The 18,823-nt window shown below is 42.7% G+C and overlaps 1 protein-coding gene across 1 annotated transcript in view; it reads right to left on the bottom strand.

Moving 5' to 3' along the window:
* The window catches only part of Cep126 (centrosomal protein 126), a 61,079-nt gene extending 42,616 nt beyond the window's left edge, over positions 1-18,463 (bottom strand). The window contains exons 1-2 of the mRNA XM_051199151.1: positions 18,098-18,463; positions 12,036-12,155 (exon numbers count right to left, since the gene is read on the bottom strand). Coding sequence (XP_051055108.1) covers positions 12,036-12,155; positions 18,098-18,207 — 230 coding nt within the window. The 5' untranslated portion in view covers positions 18,208-18,463. The remainder of the gene's footprint in view (positions 1-12,035; positions 12,156-18,097) is intronic.
* Positions 18,464-18,823: the final 360 nt, after the last annotated feature.

The raw sequence follows: 18,823 nt of genomic DNA, 5'->3' as shown, positions 1-18,823 counted from the left end.
CACACCATACACACACACCACACACTCACACACACACACACTCACACACACACACCATACACACACACCACACTCACACATACATACCATACACACACACACCACATACACAAACACACACACACCACACACTCACACACACCATACACACCACACACACACACAAACACACACACACCACACACTCACACATACCATACACATACACCACATACACACACAAACAATACACACACCACACACACACAAATAACACACACCACACACACCACATACACACACAAACAACACACACCACACACACCACATACACAAACACACACACACCACACACACACCACATACACACAAACAACACACACCACACACTCACACACACACACCATACACACACAAACACACACACACCATACACACACACCACACACACACACCATACACACACACCACACACCACACACACACACACCACACACCACATACACACACAAACAACACACACAACACACACACCACATACACACCACACACACATACACACACACACCACACACAAACACACACACCACACACCACATACACACACATACAGTAAAAGTGTCAGTATGCAAACAGATTAAAATTACAGAAAAGGAAAGACAGAAGGCAAACAAGTGCATGAAGAATCTTCTATGCCACTAGCCGTCAGGGATCTGCAAACATAAACCTCAGTGAGAGCTTTCTATACCCCTAGCAGAATGGCAAACATAAAGATAGTGACAACAGCAAGCAGTGAGCTATGTTATAATGTTGTGGGTGCAGTGGGTCACTCTGTAAAACACTACATGTTTTTTAAAAGGAGTAAGCATATAGCGGTCATGCATATGAGTCAGTAATGTACTCCTTGCCATTCATTCCAGAGAAATAAAAGCCTTATGCTCATACAAAAACTAGACATGAATGCTTACAGCTTCTACCCACAATACCCCCACCCCTACAACCAGAAATGACTCAGATGTCCATCAGTGGGTAAGCAGTTAAAAAAAATTCTGCTGCAGGGCTGTGGCTGTAGCTCTGTGGTAGAACTATGGCAACAAACAAACACAACTGCCACCCAAAACTCAACCAACCACCCCCACCAGTCTCTCACCAGCTGGAGCTCAACACATCTCTGGTACGTGTGGGGGAACACTACCCCGCAATGTAAATGAAAGAGCTCCTGAGGAGCGAAACAACGTGGATGAATGTCACAGAACTGTCCCGAGAGGGACAAACGTCAGTCACCAAAGGCTAAATAGGACATGATTTTATTTATTTAAAGGTGTAAAAATAAACCAAACCAAACCAAAGCAAACTAGAAATGAAGAACAAGAGATCAGCGGTCAGGAGGGAAAGGTTGTAACTATGAAGGGGACACATGAGTGACCTTTGCAGTCATGGCAATGTTGTGTCTTGGCCATCTCAATGTTACTACTTATTGTTACAGGCAGTCTTCCTGGTGGCCTGGTCCCACAGCTGCACCAGCCCCAAATAACACACAGACACACTGTATTAGATATAAAGCTGTTAGCTTGTTACTAGTATTTCTTATTGGCTAGCTAATATTTAAGTATTCCCATGTGATCTCATCTTACCGGAGAGAGATCTGGACCTCTGTTCTCTTGGTCCTACATTTTGAATCTCCTCCCTACTTCTTCCTCTCTCCTCCTAGTCTCCTAGTCCGGCTTTCCTATTGGCCAACAGGACTTTATTCATTAACTAATAAGAGAAACATATTTACAGAATGACATCTCCCATTAACCTGTTTTTGGTATCATATTGTAATTTTGTAAAACACAAGTCATTAGAGGAAACTGGCTCAAAAGCATATGGAAAACTCAGAATTCCCAATGAAGTTAAAATTATGTCATTAGAAAGTGCTGAGAAGCAGCAACAAAGTATTTCATTACACAAGCCACAGCTTCTATAATCTTTCTACTAGCCATTACAATAAACTTCAAATTTTTAGGAACATGAGTAATTAGCTCTCAGACAGACAACACAATTATTACGTTAATATTTATCTCCCTAGCAATCAAACTAGGAAATCTTTAAGTAGGTTACATCATTGTTATAGACGAAGACAGGTTGTATTTAGTATTCTTACTTTCCAATTTCTGCATTTTAAATTACTGAAATTAAAATTGTATTACTTCAGTTTAATAAAGAGCTGAATTTCAAAAAAGTTAGAGAAGTAATAAAGTCTTCAATAGAAGAGTTCACCAGTTACCTCTCAGAGCCAGCTATTGTACATTGCATGCGCATATGAAAAAAAAAAAAAAAAAAAAAAAGGCTTGGCCCTCCTACACCCTCTGCTTGAGGTGAGGATTTGGTCAGCTCAGGTCCAACCCCCACCCAACCTTTCCTTTGAACCTCCTGGGTCTGCCCTGCATCTTGACCCCCTTCGACTGCTGCCTGAGTGGTCCCTCCTCTCAGTTTTAACCCTCCTACACCTTCTGCATGAGGTGAGTGTTTGGCCAGCTCAGGTCCAACACCCCTGACCCTCTCCTTGGAACTTCCTGGGACGGCTCTGCACATAGTGGACCCGCCTCAATCTTGGACCTCCTATGCCCTCTGCTTTAGACCTCCAAGAGAGCTTGGACCATCCAGAGTTATTGACATCGAAGTCCTGATCCACCTACACCCACCTGGAGAGGTGAGAAGAGAGAGAGACCCCACCAGCACCCACTGGAGAAGTGATGGGAAGACGGCAGTATGAGAACACATTCAACAGTAGAAAGACGAATATGACATCACCAGAATCTAGGGACTCTACACCAACAAGACCTGAACATAACAACACAGAAGAAGCAGAAGAGAACGACTTAAAAACAACTTCATGAAAATGATAGAGGAATCCCTTAAAGAAATGGAGGAAAAAAACAAACAAAAAATTGGAATAGAGGAAAAGACAAAACAAAACAAAAAAAAAAATGCAAGAAATCAACAAATCTCCTAAAGAAAGCAAGGAAAGCCAAGAAAAAACAATCAAACAGATGAAGGACATAATTCAAAAGTTCAAGACCTGAAAACTGAAATAGAGACAATAAAGAAAACAAAATCTGAGGGAATGCTGGAAATAATAAAGCTGGGTAAATGATCAGGAACTACAGATGCAAGCATAACCAACAGAATACAGCAGATTGAAGAGAGAATCGCAGGCACTGAAGATAAATTAGAGAAAACAGATTCATCGACCCAAGAAAATCTTTTTTTTCTCTTTGTTTATTCTTATTTTACATATCGATCCCAGTTCCCTCTTCCTCCCTCCCCCTACTCCACCCTCCCATCCCACTGCACCCCCACTCCACAGAGAGGGTGATCCTTCCAGGAGGGGTCATATAAATCTGTCATTTGGAGTAGGGACTAGGGCCTCCCTCCTGCCTCTAGGTTAAGGGAGTGTCCCTCCATGGGGAATGTGCTCCCAAAGTCCTTTCGTGCACCAGGGATACATCCTGGTTCCACTGTCTGAGGTCCCTTAGACTGCCCAGGCCTTCTAACTGAGTCCCATATTCAGGGAGGCCTGAGTCAGTCCCATGCTGGATTCCCAGCTATCAGTCTGGGGGCCCTGTTAGCTCCTCCTTGTTCATGTCAGCTGTCTCTGTGGGTTTCTGTGTAGCCTGGTCTTGTCCTCCCTCTCTGCATTTGGATTGCAGTTCGGCTCAGTGTTTAGCTGTGGGTGTCTGCTTCTGTTTTCCAACAGCTACTATATGAGGGCTCCATGATGGTAGATGAGTTAGACATCAATCTCATTATCAGGGAAGAGCATTTAAGGTAGCCTTTCCACTGTTGTTCAAATTGTTAGTTGGGGTCAGTCTTGTAGGTCTCTGGACATTTGTCTAGAGTTAGTTTTCTCTTCAAACCTATAATGGCTCCTTCTTTTATGGTATCTTTGTCTTTTCTCTCTCGTCTATTTCTCCCCTGAGTCAATCTTCCTAGTCTCATGTGCTTTCCTCTCCTCCCCTTTTCTTTCTCCTAGCTCCCTCTCTACTCACTGCTCCCCCACTCCCAATATGCTCAGGAGATCTTGTTCCTTTAAATCTTAAATCCAACAAATCCTTAACACAAGATATCCAAGAAATGTGGGACACCCTGAAAAGACCAATCCTGAGAATAATAAATACAGAAGAAGGCAAAGAAACCCAGCTCAAAGGTGCAGAAGATGTATTAAACAAAATCATAGCTGAAAACTTTCCCATCCTGAAGAAGGACATGCTTATGAAAGTACAAGAAGCATACCTAGCACCAAATAGACTGGACAAAAAAAAAAAAAAAAAGTCCCCTTGCCTTGTGCCTCGCCACATAATAATCAAAACACCAAACATATAGAATAAAGAAATAATATTAGGAGCAGTGAAAGAAAAATGCCAAGTAACATATCTATCAGAATTATACCTGACTTCTCCATGGAAAAACTGAAAGCCAGAATAGATGTTCTACAAACATTAAAAGACCATGGATGCCCAGACTATTATACCCAGCTATACTCTCAATCACTGTAGATGGAGAAAACAAGATATTCTATGATAAAACCTGATTTAAATAATACATACCCAAAAATTCAGCCCTACAGAAAGTTTTGGAAGAAAAACTCCAACCCAAAGAAGTTCACTATACTCACAAAAAAAAAAAAAAAAAAAAAAAAAAAAAAAAAAGCAATAGATAATCCCACTTTACTAGAAGCTAAAAAAAACCCAACAAATCCAAAACAAACAATAATTAATAATCAATGGTCCTTAATTTGCCCCACTATTAATTGTCTTAACTCACCTATAAAACAACACAGGTTAACAGAATGGATATGAAGACAGACTCATCCTTCTGCTGCATAAAAGAAACGCACCTCAACTTCAAAGATAGACATTACCTCAGAGTTAAGGGTTGAGAAAAGATTTTCCAATTAAATGAACCCGACACAAGTGGTTGTAGCTGTCCTAATATCAAACAAGTTAGACTTCAAAATAAAATCCATCAAAAGAGATAAAGGTTATTTCATTTCATCATAGGAGAAATCCATTAGGATGAAGTCTCAATTCTGAACATCTATGCTCCAAATACAAAGGCACCTCACATTAGTAAAAGAAATATCACTAAAACTCAAATCACACATAAAACCTCACACACTTATAGTGGGAGATTTTAATACCCTACTCTCACCATTAGACAGGATCACCAGACACAAACTTACGAAACAAAAGAACTAACAGAAGTTATGACCCAATTGGGTTTAACAGACACCTATAATATATTCCATCCAAACATAGAAGAATATACCTTCCTCTCTACTTCACATGGAACCTTTTCTAAAATTGACTTCATAATGTGTAACATAGAAAACCTCAACAATACAAAAACTTGGGATAGTTCCCTGTATCTTATCAGACCACCATGCTTTTAAGTTAGAATTCAACAACAACACAGATCGTAGAAACCCTACAAACTCATGGAAACTGAACAATGCACAATTGCACCATTCCTGGGTCAAGGAATAAATAAAGAAAGTAAGGACTTCCTAGAATTCAGCCAGAATGAAGACACAACATACCCGAACTTATGAGACACTTTGAAAGCCATTCTGACAGGAAAGTTTATAGCACTAAGTACTCACATGAAGAAAATGGAGGATAGTCACATTAGAGAATTAACAGCAGAACTGAAAGCTCTAGAACAAAAAGAATCAAACTCACTCTAGAGAAGCAGACCCCAAGAAATAATCAAATTGAAGGCTGAAATCAATAAAGTAGAAACAATACAAAGAATCAATAAAACAAAGAGTTGGATCTTCGAGAAAATCAACAAGACAGACAAACTTTTATCCAAACTAACCAAAAAGCAGAGAGAGAACATGCAAATTAGCAAAATCAGAATTGAAAAAGGGGACATAACAACAGACACCGAGGAAATCCAGAGACTCTTCAGGTCATACTTAGAACACCTGCACTCCACATAATTTGAAAATTCAAAGGAAACAGACACATTTCTAGATAGATATAACTTACCAAAATTAAATCAAAACCAGATATGCACTTTAAATAGACCCCTAATTAAATAGAAGCAGTTATCAAAAGTCTCTCAACCAAAAACAGCCCAGGGCCAGATAGCTTCAGTGCAGAATGCTACCAGAAATTCAAAGAAGAACTAATACCAATATTCCTCAAATTGTTCCACACAATAGAAACAGAAGGGTCACTGCCAAAGTACTGTTATGAAGCTACAATTACCCTGGTACCCAAGCCACACAAAGACACAACTAAGAAGAGAAATACAGACCAACATCCCTCATGAACATTGATGCAAAAGTACTCAATAAAATACTGGCAAATCAAATCCAAGAACACATCAGAGAAATCATCCACCATGACCAAGTAGGCTTCATCCTGGGTCACAGGGATGGTTCAATATATGAAAACCTATCAATGTAATCTACCATATAAACAAACTGAAAAAGAAAAATCATATGACCCTCTCATTAGATGCTGAAAAAGCCTTTGACAATCTATTACCTCTTCATGATAAAGGTCTTGGAGAGAATAGGGATAACAGGAACATGCCTAAACACAATAAAAGCAATATACAGCAAACCAACAGCCAACATCAAACTAAATGGAGAGAAATTCAATGCAATTCCTCTAAAATCAGAAACAAGACAAGATTATACACTCTCTCCATATCTCTTCAATATTGTACTTGAAGTTTTAGCTAGATCAATAAGAAGACAAAAGGAGATCGTGGGATACAAATTGGAAAGGAAGATGTTAAAGTTTCACTATTTGCAGATGATACGATAGTTTACATAAGTGACCCAAAACACTCTACCAAGGAAGTCCTACAGCTGATAAACACCTTCAAAGTGGCAGGATATAAGTTTAACTCAAAAAAAAAAAAAATCACTCGCCCTACTATATGCAGACAATAAAGGGGCTGAGAAAGAAATCAGAGAAACATCACCCTTTACAATAGCCACAGACACATAAAATATCTTGGGGCAATGCTAATCAAACAACTGAAAGACCTATACAGAAGAACTTTGAGTCTCACAAGAAAGTAACTAAAGATACCAGAAAATGGAAAGATCTCTCATGCTTATAGATAGGTAGGATAAACTTAGTAAAATTGGCAATCTTGCCAAAAGCAATCAACAGATTCAATGAAATTCCCACAAAAATCCTGGCACAATTATTCATAGACCTTGAAAAAACAATACCCAACTTTACATGGAAAAACAAAAGACCCAGGATAGCAAAACAACCCTGTATACTAAAGGAATTTCCAGAGGCATCACCATCCCTGACTTCAAGCTCTACTATAGAGCTATAGTCCTGAAAACAGTTTGGTACTGGCACAAAAATAGACAGGTAGACAAATGGAATTGAATTGAAAATTCTGACATTAACCCACACACCAATGAACATCTGATTTTTGACAAAGCATCTAAAATTATACAATGGAAGAAAAGAAAGCATCTTCAACAAATAGTGCTGTCACAAACTGGATGCTGGCGTGTAAAAGACTGCAGCTAGATCCATATCTATCGCCATGCACAAAACTTAAGTCCAAATGGATAAAAGATCTCAACATCAATCCAGCCACACTGAACAGGAGAAAGTAGGAGGTACCCTTGAACAAATTGGTACAGGAGACCATTTCCTGAACATAACACCAGTAGCACAGACACTGAGATTGACAGTTAATAAATGGAACCTCCTGAAACTGAGAAGCTTCTGTAAGGCAAAGGACACAGTTGACAAGACCAAATGGCAGCCCACACACTGGGAAAATATCTCCACCAATCCTACATCTGACAGAGGGCTGATCTCCAAAATATACAAAGAACTCAAGAAGCTAGTCACCAAAACACCAAATAAACCAATTAAAAAGTGGGGGTACAGAACTAAATAGAGAATTCTCAATAGAGGAATCTAAAATGGCCAAAAGACACTTAAGAAAGTTCTCAACATCCTTAGCCATCAGGGAAATGCAAATCAAAACAACTCAGAGGGAACATCTTACTCCTGTCAGTATGGCTAAAATTAGAAACACCAATGACAACTTATGCTGGAGAGGAACACTCCTCCACTGCTGGTGGGAGTGCAAACTTGTACAGCCATTTTGGAGATCAGTATGGCGGTTCCTCAGGAAAATGAGAATCAGTCTACCACAGGATTTAGCAGTTCCACTCAGGCATATACCCAAAAGATGCACATTCATGTAACAAAGACATCTGTTTATCTATGTTAATAGCAGCATTATTTGTAATAGCTAGGACCTGGAAGCAAGGTAGATGTCCCTCCACTGTAGAATGGATAAAGAAAATGTGGTAAATTTTCACAATGGAATACTACTCATCAGGAAAAAAAAACAAAAACAAAAACAAAAACCAAAAACTGGAATCTTGAAATCTGCAGGTAAATGGATGCAACTAGAAGAAACCTTCCTGAGTAAGGTAACCTGGTTACAAAAAGACAAACATGGTATGCACTCACTCATATGTGGATTTTAGACATAGATCAAAACAACACCACCCTACAATGTAAACCACCAGAGAAGCTAGGAAACAAGGAGGTCCTAAGAGAGACATACATTGTCCCTCACACGCGGGGAAAGGGACAAGATGTCCTCCTAAATTGGAAGCTGGGGAAGAGGGGAGAGGAGTTAGGAGAAAGAGAAGGGGAGGAGAGGATGGGAGAGGAGACCATGAAGGAACAGGAAGAATGGGGGAGAATAGAGGAGAGCAAGCAAAACCATACCATAATAGAGGGAGCCATTATAGGTTTAAAGAGAAATCTTGTACTAGGGAAATGTTCAGGGACCTACAACTAACAATCTAAGCAATAGTGGAGAGGCTATCTTGATGACTACCTTATATGCCATCCTAGAGCCTTCATCCAGTAGCTGATGGAAGCTGAAGTAGACACTCACAGCTAAACACTGAGCCAAACTCATGGAATCCAGTTGCAGAGAGGGAGGAGTGATGAGCAAAGGGGTCAAGAGCAGGCTACAGAAACCCACAGAGACAGCTGACCTGAACAAGAGGGAGCTCATGGACCCCAGTCTGATAGCTGGGAAACCAGCATAGGACTGACTCAGATCCCATGAACATGGCTATTTTTTGGAAGGACTGGGCAGTCTAAGGGACCTCTGACAATGAAACCAGGATGTATCCCTAGTGCAGTAACTTCGGGAGCCCATTCCCAATGGAGGGACACTCCCTTAGTCTAGAGACACAGGGGAGGGCCTAGGCCCTACCCAAAGCGACTTGACAGACTTTGATGATCCCTTATGGAAGGCCTCACCTTCGCTGGAGGTTGGATGGGGGATGGGATTAGGGGGGTCTATGGGGGCATGGGAGGATGGAAGGGAGAGGGAAAGAAAAAATTAAATAAAGAAAACCATTGACTAAGTCAGCGTGCAGGTAGTTAATATTTAAGAGAAGGAAAGGCATGGAGAGCACAGGCAAGCAGACATACAGTAATATGACAGCACAGGCAATCTCACGCTAGCTATACCCACAAGTCTAAGGAACAAGATCAAACTAGTTTTATCAATGCAGATAGAAGCTTAAAATCTGAAGTTATTCTAGAAAGGTTTGCATTAAAACATCATTTTCCTGACTGCTAAGGATTCTGACCATTGTCTTTGAGGTCATTTATAACTGCCTCTTGGCTACGGTCTAAGTTCATCTCCACGCTCATTCACTTGTCTAGACAGTGTAGCAGCTTTCTTATGGAACGTTTGTGTCACATCTGTTGTTTGTTTGTTTTTATTCTGCTGCTTCTTTGGTATAATGAGCTCAGATACAAATTTGATCATAGACCATCTCTAATTTTACTTCATTATAAGCTAAAGATAATTTCTTTATAATCTAGCATGGGGCAAATTCTTTAATTTCTTTAGATTGGTATAGATATTATTTCATAAATTATCTCTGTCATCTGATACTCATCCACATTTTTCCACACAGCACTTACATCTTCTGCCACATTTTCTAACATAGACTTTCCTTGTATGTTCCTTGGTTAACATGTGGCTAACTGTTCTTCCAGGGACTCTTCCTTGTCCTACAGTCTATGAGATGTGTTTCTGTTCTATGTCACAGAAAATTTAATCACAGAATTTACTGACTGTCATCTTTCATTACTATAATGTTAACAATTTGAGGGTATAATGTCTTTTACTTTCTATGTTTTAGAATATGAACTCTTAGAGATTCTTAGTCTATGACATTTTAAGTAGTTAAACATAACTTCCAAAGATAATTGAAAAAAATAGCAGGTATTTTTCTTCTATCTGAAGGGAAAATACTAAATACTGAAAACCTACAATTCTCTGACTCCAACTTGAGTAGACAGCATAAACTAGATAAACATATATAATCATCTCTACAGTAGACAGTTGTTATGTGCCTTCTATGACCTTCAGGAGTCAAAAGGTAACAGGAGAGCAGAAACATACAAACAAGATCAAAATATTCATTGAATAATTTTAACATTGCTGGATAATGAAAGGATTAAGCACAAAAGAAATACAAAGGCAGAGAAAAATGACAGGTAAACAATTCTGCATCCCCCAGATGGGATTTGTAGCATATGTCCAATGATAGAGTTAATAACTCCAGGGATTTCCCACTACTATGAAGTACAGGAATATGGGTAAGGCTCCAATAGAAATTTTAAAAATTGTATAACCACCTTGCCTTAAACAATTTAATACAAATTTTAAGCAGCAGGGTTAGAAAGATGGCCTGGTGGTTAAGAGCACTTGCCAAGGACTTGCTGAGGACAGGAGGCTCACTACCATCTGGAACTGGAGCTTCAGGGAATCTGACAGTTTCTTCTGGTCTCTGTTAAGTGTCAGGCATGCATGAGTGAACTTACATACATTCAAACACTCACACACACTTACATGAAAATGCCTTTACAATGTTAAGCCATGTCTTGAAGCGTTCTGCAGGCAGAGGCAGGAGGTCAGACTGTCTACAGAGTCAGTTCTAGGACAGTTAGGGCTACATAGAAAAATCCTGTCTTCAAGAAACGAAACAATTTGATTATTAAAAATCCTAAAAATGATAACAAGTGGTTGGACACTTTTGATTTTACTTTATTTTAGTTTATAATCTCCACAGACAGCTTTGTCTGTAATGACATAAATACTTTTTTTAAGGCATCCTATCAGTGTTCATCTTTCTCCTCTTTCTGTAATTGAATGGAGAAGCTTAGCACATAAGTTATATGAATTGAAGAGTAAATCAAGTCATTATAGTCTAGTTGAAGTTAAATACTTGTTGATCTTTTAGTTAATTATGATATGATATGAAACCAATAAGACATTAATATATTTCACAGTCATTTTAATAAACATCGCTGTCAGTGTAACAAACTGTTTTGTAACAAGAAAAAACCATGATAGTCACAATTAGTAGCTAGAAAATAGATGTGATCTTTGTTGTGCCTACTGGGATTCCTCTCAACTTCCAAGGAATTGACTCCCAACTGCAAATGCAATAGGTTTTTGCTCTATCGGAAGGGTAAGGCGCCCACTTACAACTGTAAAGCATGTTTAAAAGGAAAAAGGGAACGGGAGACTTGAGACCACTAGTCTCAGCTACCAAGGTTTCCAAGGTTACAGAGATTTTACAGAGTACAAAGTTTCTTTACAAGGCTCAGTGGCCTTGTTCTCGAGATAATGGGACAGGGAGGATGCTGGTGGTGGGCTCTGGCTTTCTTCTGTATCTCCCGAGAACAGCATGCGGGCTCTGTACTCTGTAGTCAAGGAGTTATCTACTGGCAGAAATTCTTGTTCTCTCTAGTTTTCCCTTCTGGCCATAAGCCCCAATTTTATACCTTTTAAATTTTTCCATCACAGTCCTCTAGGCAGAAAAAGAAAACTTACAAAATCATGAGGATCTTTAAATAAACTATGGTCATGACTCAGGTCTGGGAAGCACCTCAAAGTGGACAAACTATTAACTTAGAGTATCTTTCAGTTTCTATATTTCTGAATAAAATACAATTACTTACTTCCTTCTCCGGTTTGACTCCATGAAATATTTACGTGCTCGATTCCTGCATATTTTTTGTTGCTGTAGTAGTATCTGGCGTTCTTCTTCTAAATTTTTCTCCAGATGGATTTTCATATCTCTAGTGATGCCATTTAGTTAAGACCAACAGTTTACATCTTTGGTGGTTAAGTTTCAAGACTGATGTAATCAGAGCCTCATGGTAATGCTTTTGTGGGACAGCTAATATTTGTTAGTATATGATAGCAAAATGATATGTATATGTAAATACATATATGTATATATACACATACACACACACACACAAATACACATCTATAATCTTCCCTCAGGCTGATCTCCAAAACATACAAAGAACTCAAGAAGCTACTCAAGAAAACACCAATTAAAACGTGGGGTACAGAGAATTCTCAATAGAGGAATCTAAAATGGCTGAAAAACACTTAAGTTCTCAACATCCTTAGCCATCAGGGAAATGCAAATCAAAACAACTCTGAGATACCATCTTACTCCTATCAGAATGGCTAAAATCAGAAACACCAATGACAGTTTATGCTGGAGAGAATGTTGAGGGAGGGGGATACTCCTCCATGCTGGTGGGAGTGCGAACTTGTACAGCCATTTTGGAGATCAGTATGGCGGTTCCTCAGGAAAATAGGAACCAGTCTACCACAGGATACAGCAATTCAACTCTTAGGCATATACCCAAATGATCCACATTCATACAACAAGGACTTCAGTTCAACTATGTTCATAGCAACATTATTTGTAATAGCTAGAACCTGGAAGCAACCTAGGTGCCTCTCAACTGAAGAATGGATAAAGAAGATGTGGCACATCTACACAATATACTACTACTCAGCAGGAAAAAAAAAAAAAAACCAATGGAATCTTGAAATTCGCAGGCAAATAGATGGATCTTGAAGAAACTGAGTGAGGTAACCCAATCATAAAAAGAACATGGTATGTACTCACTCATATATGGATTTTAGACATAGAGCAAATGATCACCAGCCTACAATTCACATTGCCAGAGAAGCGAGGATACAAGAAGGACCCTAAAAGCAGAATACGAGGTCCCCCACAGAAGGGGAAAGGGACAAGATCTCCTGAGCATATTGGGAGGGGGCAGTGAGTGGAGAGGGAGATAGGAGAAAGAGAAGGGGAGAAGAGAAGGGGAGAGGAGACCATGAGGGACCAGGAACACTGAGTTGGGGGACAAATAGAGGAGAGCAAGAAAAGAGGTACCATAATAGAGGGAGCCATTATAGGTTTGAAGAGAAATCTGGCACTAGGGAAATGTCCAGAGACCTACAAGGATGACCCCAACTAACAATCTAAGGAATAGTGGAGAGGCTACCTTAAATGTCCTTCCCTGATAATGAGATTAATGACAACCTTATATGCCATCCTAGGGCTCTCATCTAGTAGTTGATGGAAGCAGAAGCAGACACCCACAGCTAAACACTGAGCTGAACTCCTGGAATCCAGTTGCAGAGAGGGAGAAGTGATGAGCAAAGGGGTCAAGACCAGGCTACTGAAACCCACAGAGACAGCTGACCTGAACAAGGGGGATCTCATGGACACCAGAGTGATAGCTGAGAAACCAGCATTGAACTGATTCAGACCCCCTGAACATGGGTCTCAGTTAGAAGGCCTGGGCAGTCTAAGGGACCTCTGACAGTGGAACCAGGATGTATCCCTGGTGCAAGAAAGGACTTTGGGAGCACATTCCCCATGGAGGGACACTCCCTTAACCTACAGACAGGAGGAAGGGCCTAGATCATACTCCAAATAACTTAACAGATTTTGATGATCCCTCCTGGAAGGCATCACCCTCCCTGTGGAGTGGGTGGGGAATGGGATGTGAAGGGGTGGTTGCGGGTATCGGAGGATGAGAGGGAGAGGGAACTGGGATGGATGTGTAAAATAAGAAAAAATAACAATAAAAAATAAAGATAAAAAATTTTTCCTTCAGACTTTCCCAGAGTTGAAAATAAATCACCTTTAGAAATCATGAACTTAATAAAAATGCATATTTTTGCTCATTATCAGATATTTGGATAGCTACTGGCAAGGTATTTTTTGGGGCTATATGTAAGGAAATGAAAGATTTAGTAACAGGGAGTAGATGAGTTAAATGTTTCAACAGATCCTTTAGTCTACAGTATAAAATAAAAAATTGCAGTGTTTAGGATTAAAGCTTTCCTCCTCCCAAATCCCTGCTGATGGCTTATGAAAAGGCCCTGGGAAAGCCCTGTCGGTGGTGGTGGCACATCTAGTCTCCGAACTTGGGATGCAGGCAGATTTCTGAGTTGAGGCCAACCTGGTCTACAAAGCGAGTTCCAGGACAGCCAGGGCTATGCAAAGGAACCCTGTCTTGGAAGAACAAAAGAAAAAAAAAAGTAAAAACAGAAAAAAGTACAGGAAACAAAACAAAACAAACAAACAAACAAAAAAAAAAAAACAGGGGGGGGGAGTAAAGAATAAGTCATCACACCATTCCTGTAGTTTTCATGATTCTGAATTTCAATAAATGGTCAATGAATTACCACTTAACTCTGGTTCTCAATCTCCCTAACCCTGTGACCCTTCAATAGTTCCTCATGTTGTGGTAACCCTCAACCATAAATTTTGCTGCTACTTAGTAACTGTAACTTTGCTACTGTTATGAATTGTAATGTAAATATCTGATATGCAACCCCTGTGAAAAGGTCACTTGAAGGCCAAAGGAATTGTGACCCACAGGTTGAGAACTGCTGACTTTAACTATTTACACCACCCCATTATGAAATGAGTGAGATTTCAGCAAAGTTTCAAATCATATGACATGACTATTTGTCTGTTTTATAATAAACAGCCGTTCAAAAGCTTTTCCCAAAAAACTGAGGTCCAAAATTGTTTGTTGACAGTAATGTAGACTACAATAAATATATATAATAATGTTCTGATATATATGATTTGTTAATTCAAAATGTGTCAATTCCAGGACCTTATAGTGTTTTGGCATGAATATTAAAAAGAGACGGTATTTCAAAATAATATTCATTTGAACTTTGTGTTTGATCCCTTTATAATGGGGAGCTTACTTGTTTTTAATAGTTTTGTCATTTTATCAACTTCCTTCACAGGCAAGAATTAATTTTGCTTTCATTTTAACTAAAATTCTGTGATTAACATAAACACAAAGACACACATATAATATCTTTAAAGGTGTCTTTCAAAGGCTTTTTAACAATTATGTAAAAGGGAAGGGAATGTAATTTTAACAGCACTAAAACAGGTCTAGCTGTATCTTCCTTTTCTGGTTGAGTCCTCTATTAGGATCAGACCCTGAAGATGGTTAGCTTTTCAAAGTCAGCAGCAGAAGCAAATATAGCATTGTTCTTTCAAGAGAACATTGCAGGAGGGACTCTTTGGGCCAGATGGGAAGGATGGGGGTAGATGCATGAGGAGAGGACAATTTTGCTCAATATGTTTGTGATCTTACCTTAAGAACATATAGAAAATCACAAATGTAATGTTCTGAAACCCATATAGTCCTAAATTTATCCAGATAATTATACTACACTGAAAACCTAGTTCATACATTAGCGGATACACTACTTGGGGCATCCTTAATAGTGCAGTGTGATCTTACTTACTATGCCATAAAGAATGCTTCTCTTCCCACCACTTAAAAATGGTATTGAAGTTTTTAAGATGCTCAAATACTTTTTGTAAGCATCATCACAACAACTGTCCCTAAACATCTACCTCCAAGGATGTAATTTCTATGTAGTTAATATTAAAAAATAACAAAGAATACTACAGGCATTCGCCTCCCCACTTAGTTTTTTTTTTTTCCATTTACGTTATCAACAAAAGTAACTATTTGCCATACAATGCATTTCCTACTAAACCATACCCTCTTACTACTGTCTCCACTTAAATACTCTTGAACTATATCAGTGCCTTTTAAATCCATCTCCTTACTCATTCTTGCTCAGTTCAATATTCCTATCACATAGATTTTAAAAAACTGGTATGTCATTAATGAAAATAATGCAAGAGATAGATGTTTTGTCAATGAGCCATTTTCTTGTATTCTGAATTAGAGATAAGTTAGGGGCACTATATTAAGAGTTCAGTATATAATGTCATCGGGGGTGGCACACACCTTTAAATCCCAGTTTTCAGGAGGCAGAGGCAGGTGGCTCTCTATGAGTTCAGGAGCCCACCTGGTCTATAGAGTGAGTTCCAAGACAGCGAGGGGCTACACAGAGAAACACTGTTTTGAAAAAGAAAGACGAAAATACAGTGTCAAGCATGAAAAGTCAAATTCATAAGACAGTAGTATTTACTTCAGACCACAGCAGAAAGGCAAAGGACAAGATGACAAGATGACAAGAGCTAGCAGCTGCTATTGCAGGCTGCTGTCCCAGTGAACAAAGGACTTAGGGAGGGAAGCTTGGGGAAGCACCATCTGAGGGGGTGTTTTGGCATTAATGGAGCCCTAACACACCTGTCTTCTCTAGTAGGTATGTGTGAGTCCTTAGAACCCAAAGCAAGGTCTGGTGATGAAGAGCCCCTCAGCGAAAATTGGTGATTTGCTGTTAAAACTGTAATTCCAGAAGAAGTTGGGACCTAAGGAGCTAAGGAGATGGAGAGAGCTGGTGGTGGTGGAAGGAACCCAACTGAAGATATTCCATCATCGCCATCAGCCAAAGTCCTTTGAGAATACAAAGGCTAAATTCTAATTATCACGGCGTTCTCTGAAGAATAAAAGTGCTCTATATTCTTTTAAAACAAAGCTCACTGACATTCCCACCACAGTAACAACAAATGCGAGCTCAACTATTCCTTAGGGGGAAAAAAAATCAGAAATAATCCAGATTGTCAAGGCTCGGGCCCCCCGCTTTTCCTTTCCTCTGTTGGACCACAGAATAGGCAGAGGAGGAAACAAAACGATCAGAACCTGTTTGGGTTCAGCAGCTCCGGGGGGGGGGGGGACGGGGTGGGAGGTCAACTACTAAAGCAGAACAGCGCAAGATTGTTCTCTGCGTTTCTCTAAGAGACCCGAGTCAGCACGGAGTGTATGAAAGTAAGAGCATTAATTCATGGCCGATGCACCTCAAAATTCACAAAGATGTGTCAGCCAAGTCCAGGTCCGGGTGTGGGGAGCCCGGGTGGCAGGGGACGAGGGGTCACACCATAGGACAAGAACGTCTAACTTCGGGCCAGGGTGGGTGGGTTCAGGGTGGGATGGGCGGGGTGGGGGTGGGTTCAGGGTGGGATGGGGTGGGCGTGGGATGGGGTGGGTCGGGTGGGATGGGGTGGGCGTGGGATGGGGTGGGTCGGGTGGGATGGGGCAGGATGGGATGGGGTGGGGGGATGGGATTGGGATGGGGCGGGATGGGATGGGGCAGGGCGGGATGGGATGGGGTGGGGCGGGATGGGATGGGGTGGGGTGGGCGGGGTGGGGGTGGGATGGGATAGGGTGGGATGGGTCAGGTGGGGTGGGATGGGTCGGGATGGGACGGCATGGGATGGGGTGGGTCGGGGATGGGTTCAGGGTGGGATGGGCGGGGTGGGGGGTGGGTTCAGGGTGGGATGGGGTGGGGGTGGGCGGGGTGGGGGTGGGATGGGATAGGGTGGGATGGGGTCGGGGTGGGATGGGGTCTGGATGGGATGGGGTGGGTCGGGATGGGTTCGGGGTGGGATGGGATGTGTTGGGGTCGGGATGGGGTCGGGATGGGATGGGGTGGGATGGGTTGGGGTCGGGTGGGATGGGCGGGGTGGGGGTGGGTTCAGGGTGGGATGGGATGGGTCGGGATGGGATAGGGTGGGATGGGGTCGGCATGGGATGGGGTCGGGGATGGGTTCGGGGTGGGATGGGGTGGGTCGGGATGGGATGGGTTGGGGTCGGGTGGCATGGGATGGGGTGGGATGGGGTGGGTCGGGATGGGGTGGGATGGGATGGGTTCGGGGTGGGCGCAGCTGCCCAAGCGAACGTCCCTACTCAGAATGGCTTGCCAGGCCCCTTGCCCTGCGCGCTGCCCCGCCGAGGGCCGGGAAGGATACAGGAAAGCGCCGGGTCGCGGCCGCCCGCCGTCCCGGGCGCCCAGCGGGTCCGAGGGCCGCGCTCCCGGGCCCGCGCCTGCGCTCTGGGCTCCGGGCCTGCCGGCCAGCATCCTTCACCCCAGCGCCGCCCGCATGGCCGCTCGGCCTCCCTCCTCCTCGGCGCTCCCGGCCCCGCGCGTCTCCCGCCCCGCGTCACGGGCTCGGCCGCGGCAGCGCTGGCTTCGCGGCCCCGGCGACGGTGGCGACGGCAGCGGTGAGGGCGGCGACCTCGCGGGGCGACAGCGGCGCTAGCGGCTGCGACCCCGCCGCAGCCATCTTGACAACCAACCGACGCCGCGTCCTTCGCGACGGAAACCAGGCGGAACGCGGGGCGGGGCCTGGGCGGGCGGGGCGGGGCCTGGAACGGGGGCGGGGCCTGAGCGAGGGCGGAGCCGGGGCGGGCGGGGGCGGGGCCTGGGGCAGGCGGGGCCTGGGGCGGGCTGAGGTCGGGGCGGGGCCTGGGCGGAAGAGGGCGGGGCGGAGCCTGGGCGGGAGGGGCGGGGCCTGGAACGGGGGCGGGGCCTGAGCGAGGGCGGAGCCGGGGCGGGCGCGGGCGGGGCCTGGGGCAGGCGGGGCCTGGGGCAGGCGGGGCCTGGGGCGGGCTGAGGTCGGGGCGGGGCCTGGGGGGGGCTGAGGTCGGGGCGGGGCCTGGGCGGAAGAGGGCGGGGCGGAGCCTGGGCGGGAGGG

The sequence above is a fragment of the Phodopus roborovskii genome, unplaced genomic scaffold (genome assembly GCF_943737965.1).
Source record: "Phodopus roborovskii unplaced genomic scaffold, PHOROB, whole genome shotgun sequence".
Taxonomy (NCBI): Eukaryota; Metazoa; Chordata; class Mammalia; order Rodentia; family Cricetidae; genus Phodopus; species Phodopus roborovskii.
Note: the sequence above shows the minus strand (reverse complement) of the source record. Positions and strands in the feature narration are given on the sequence as shown.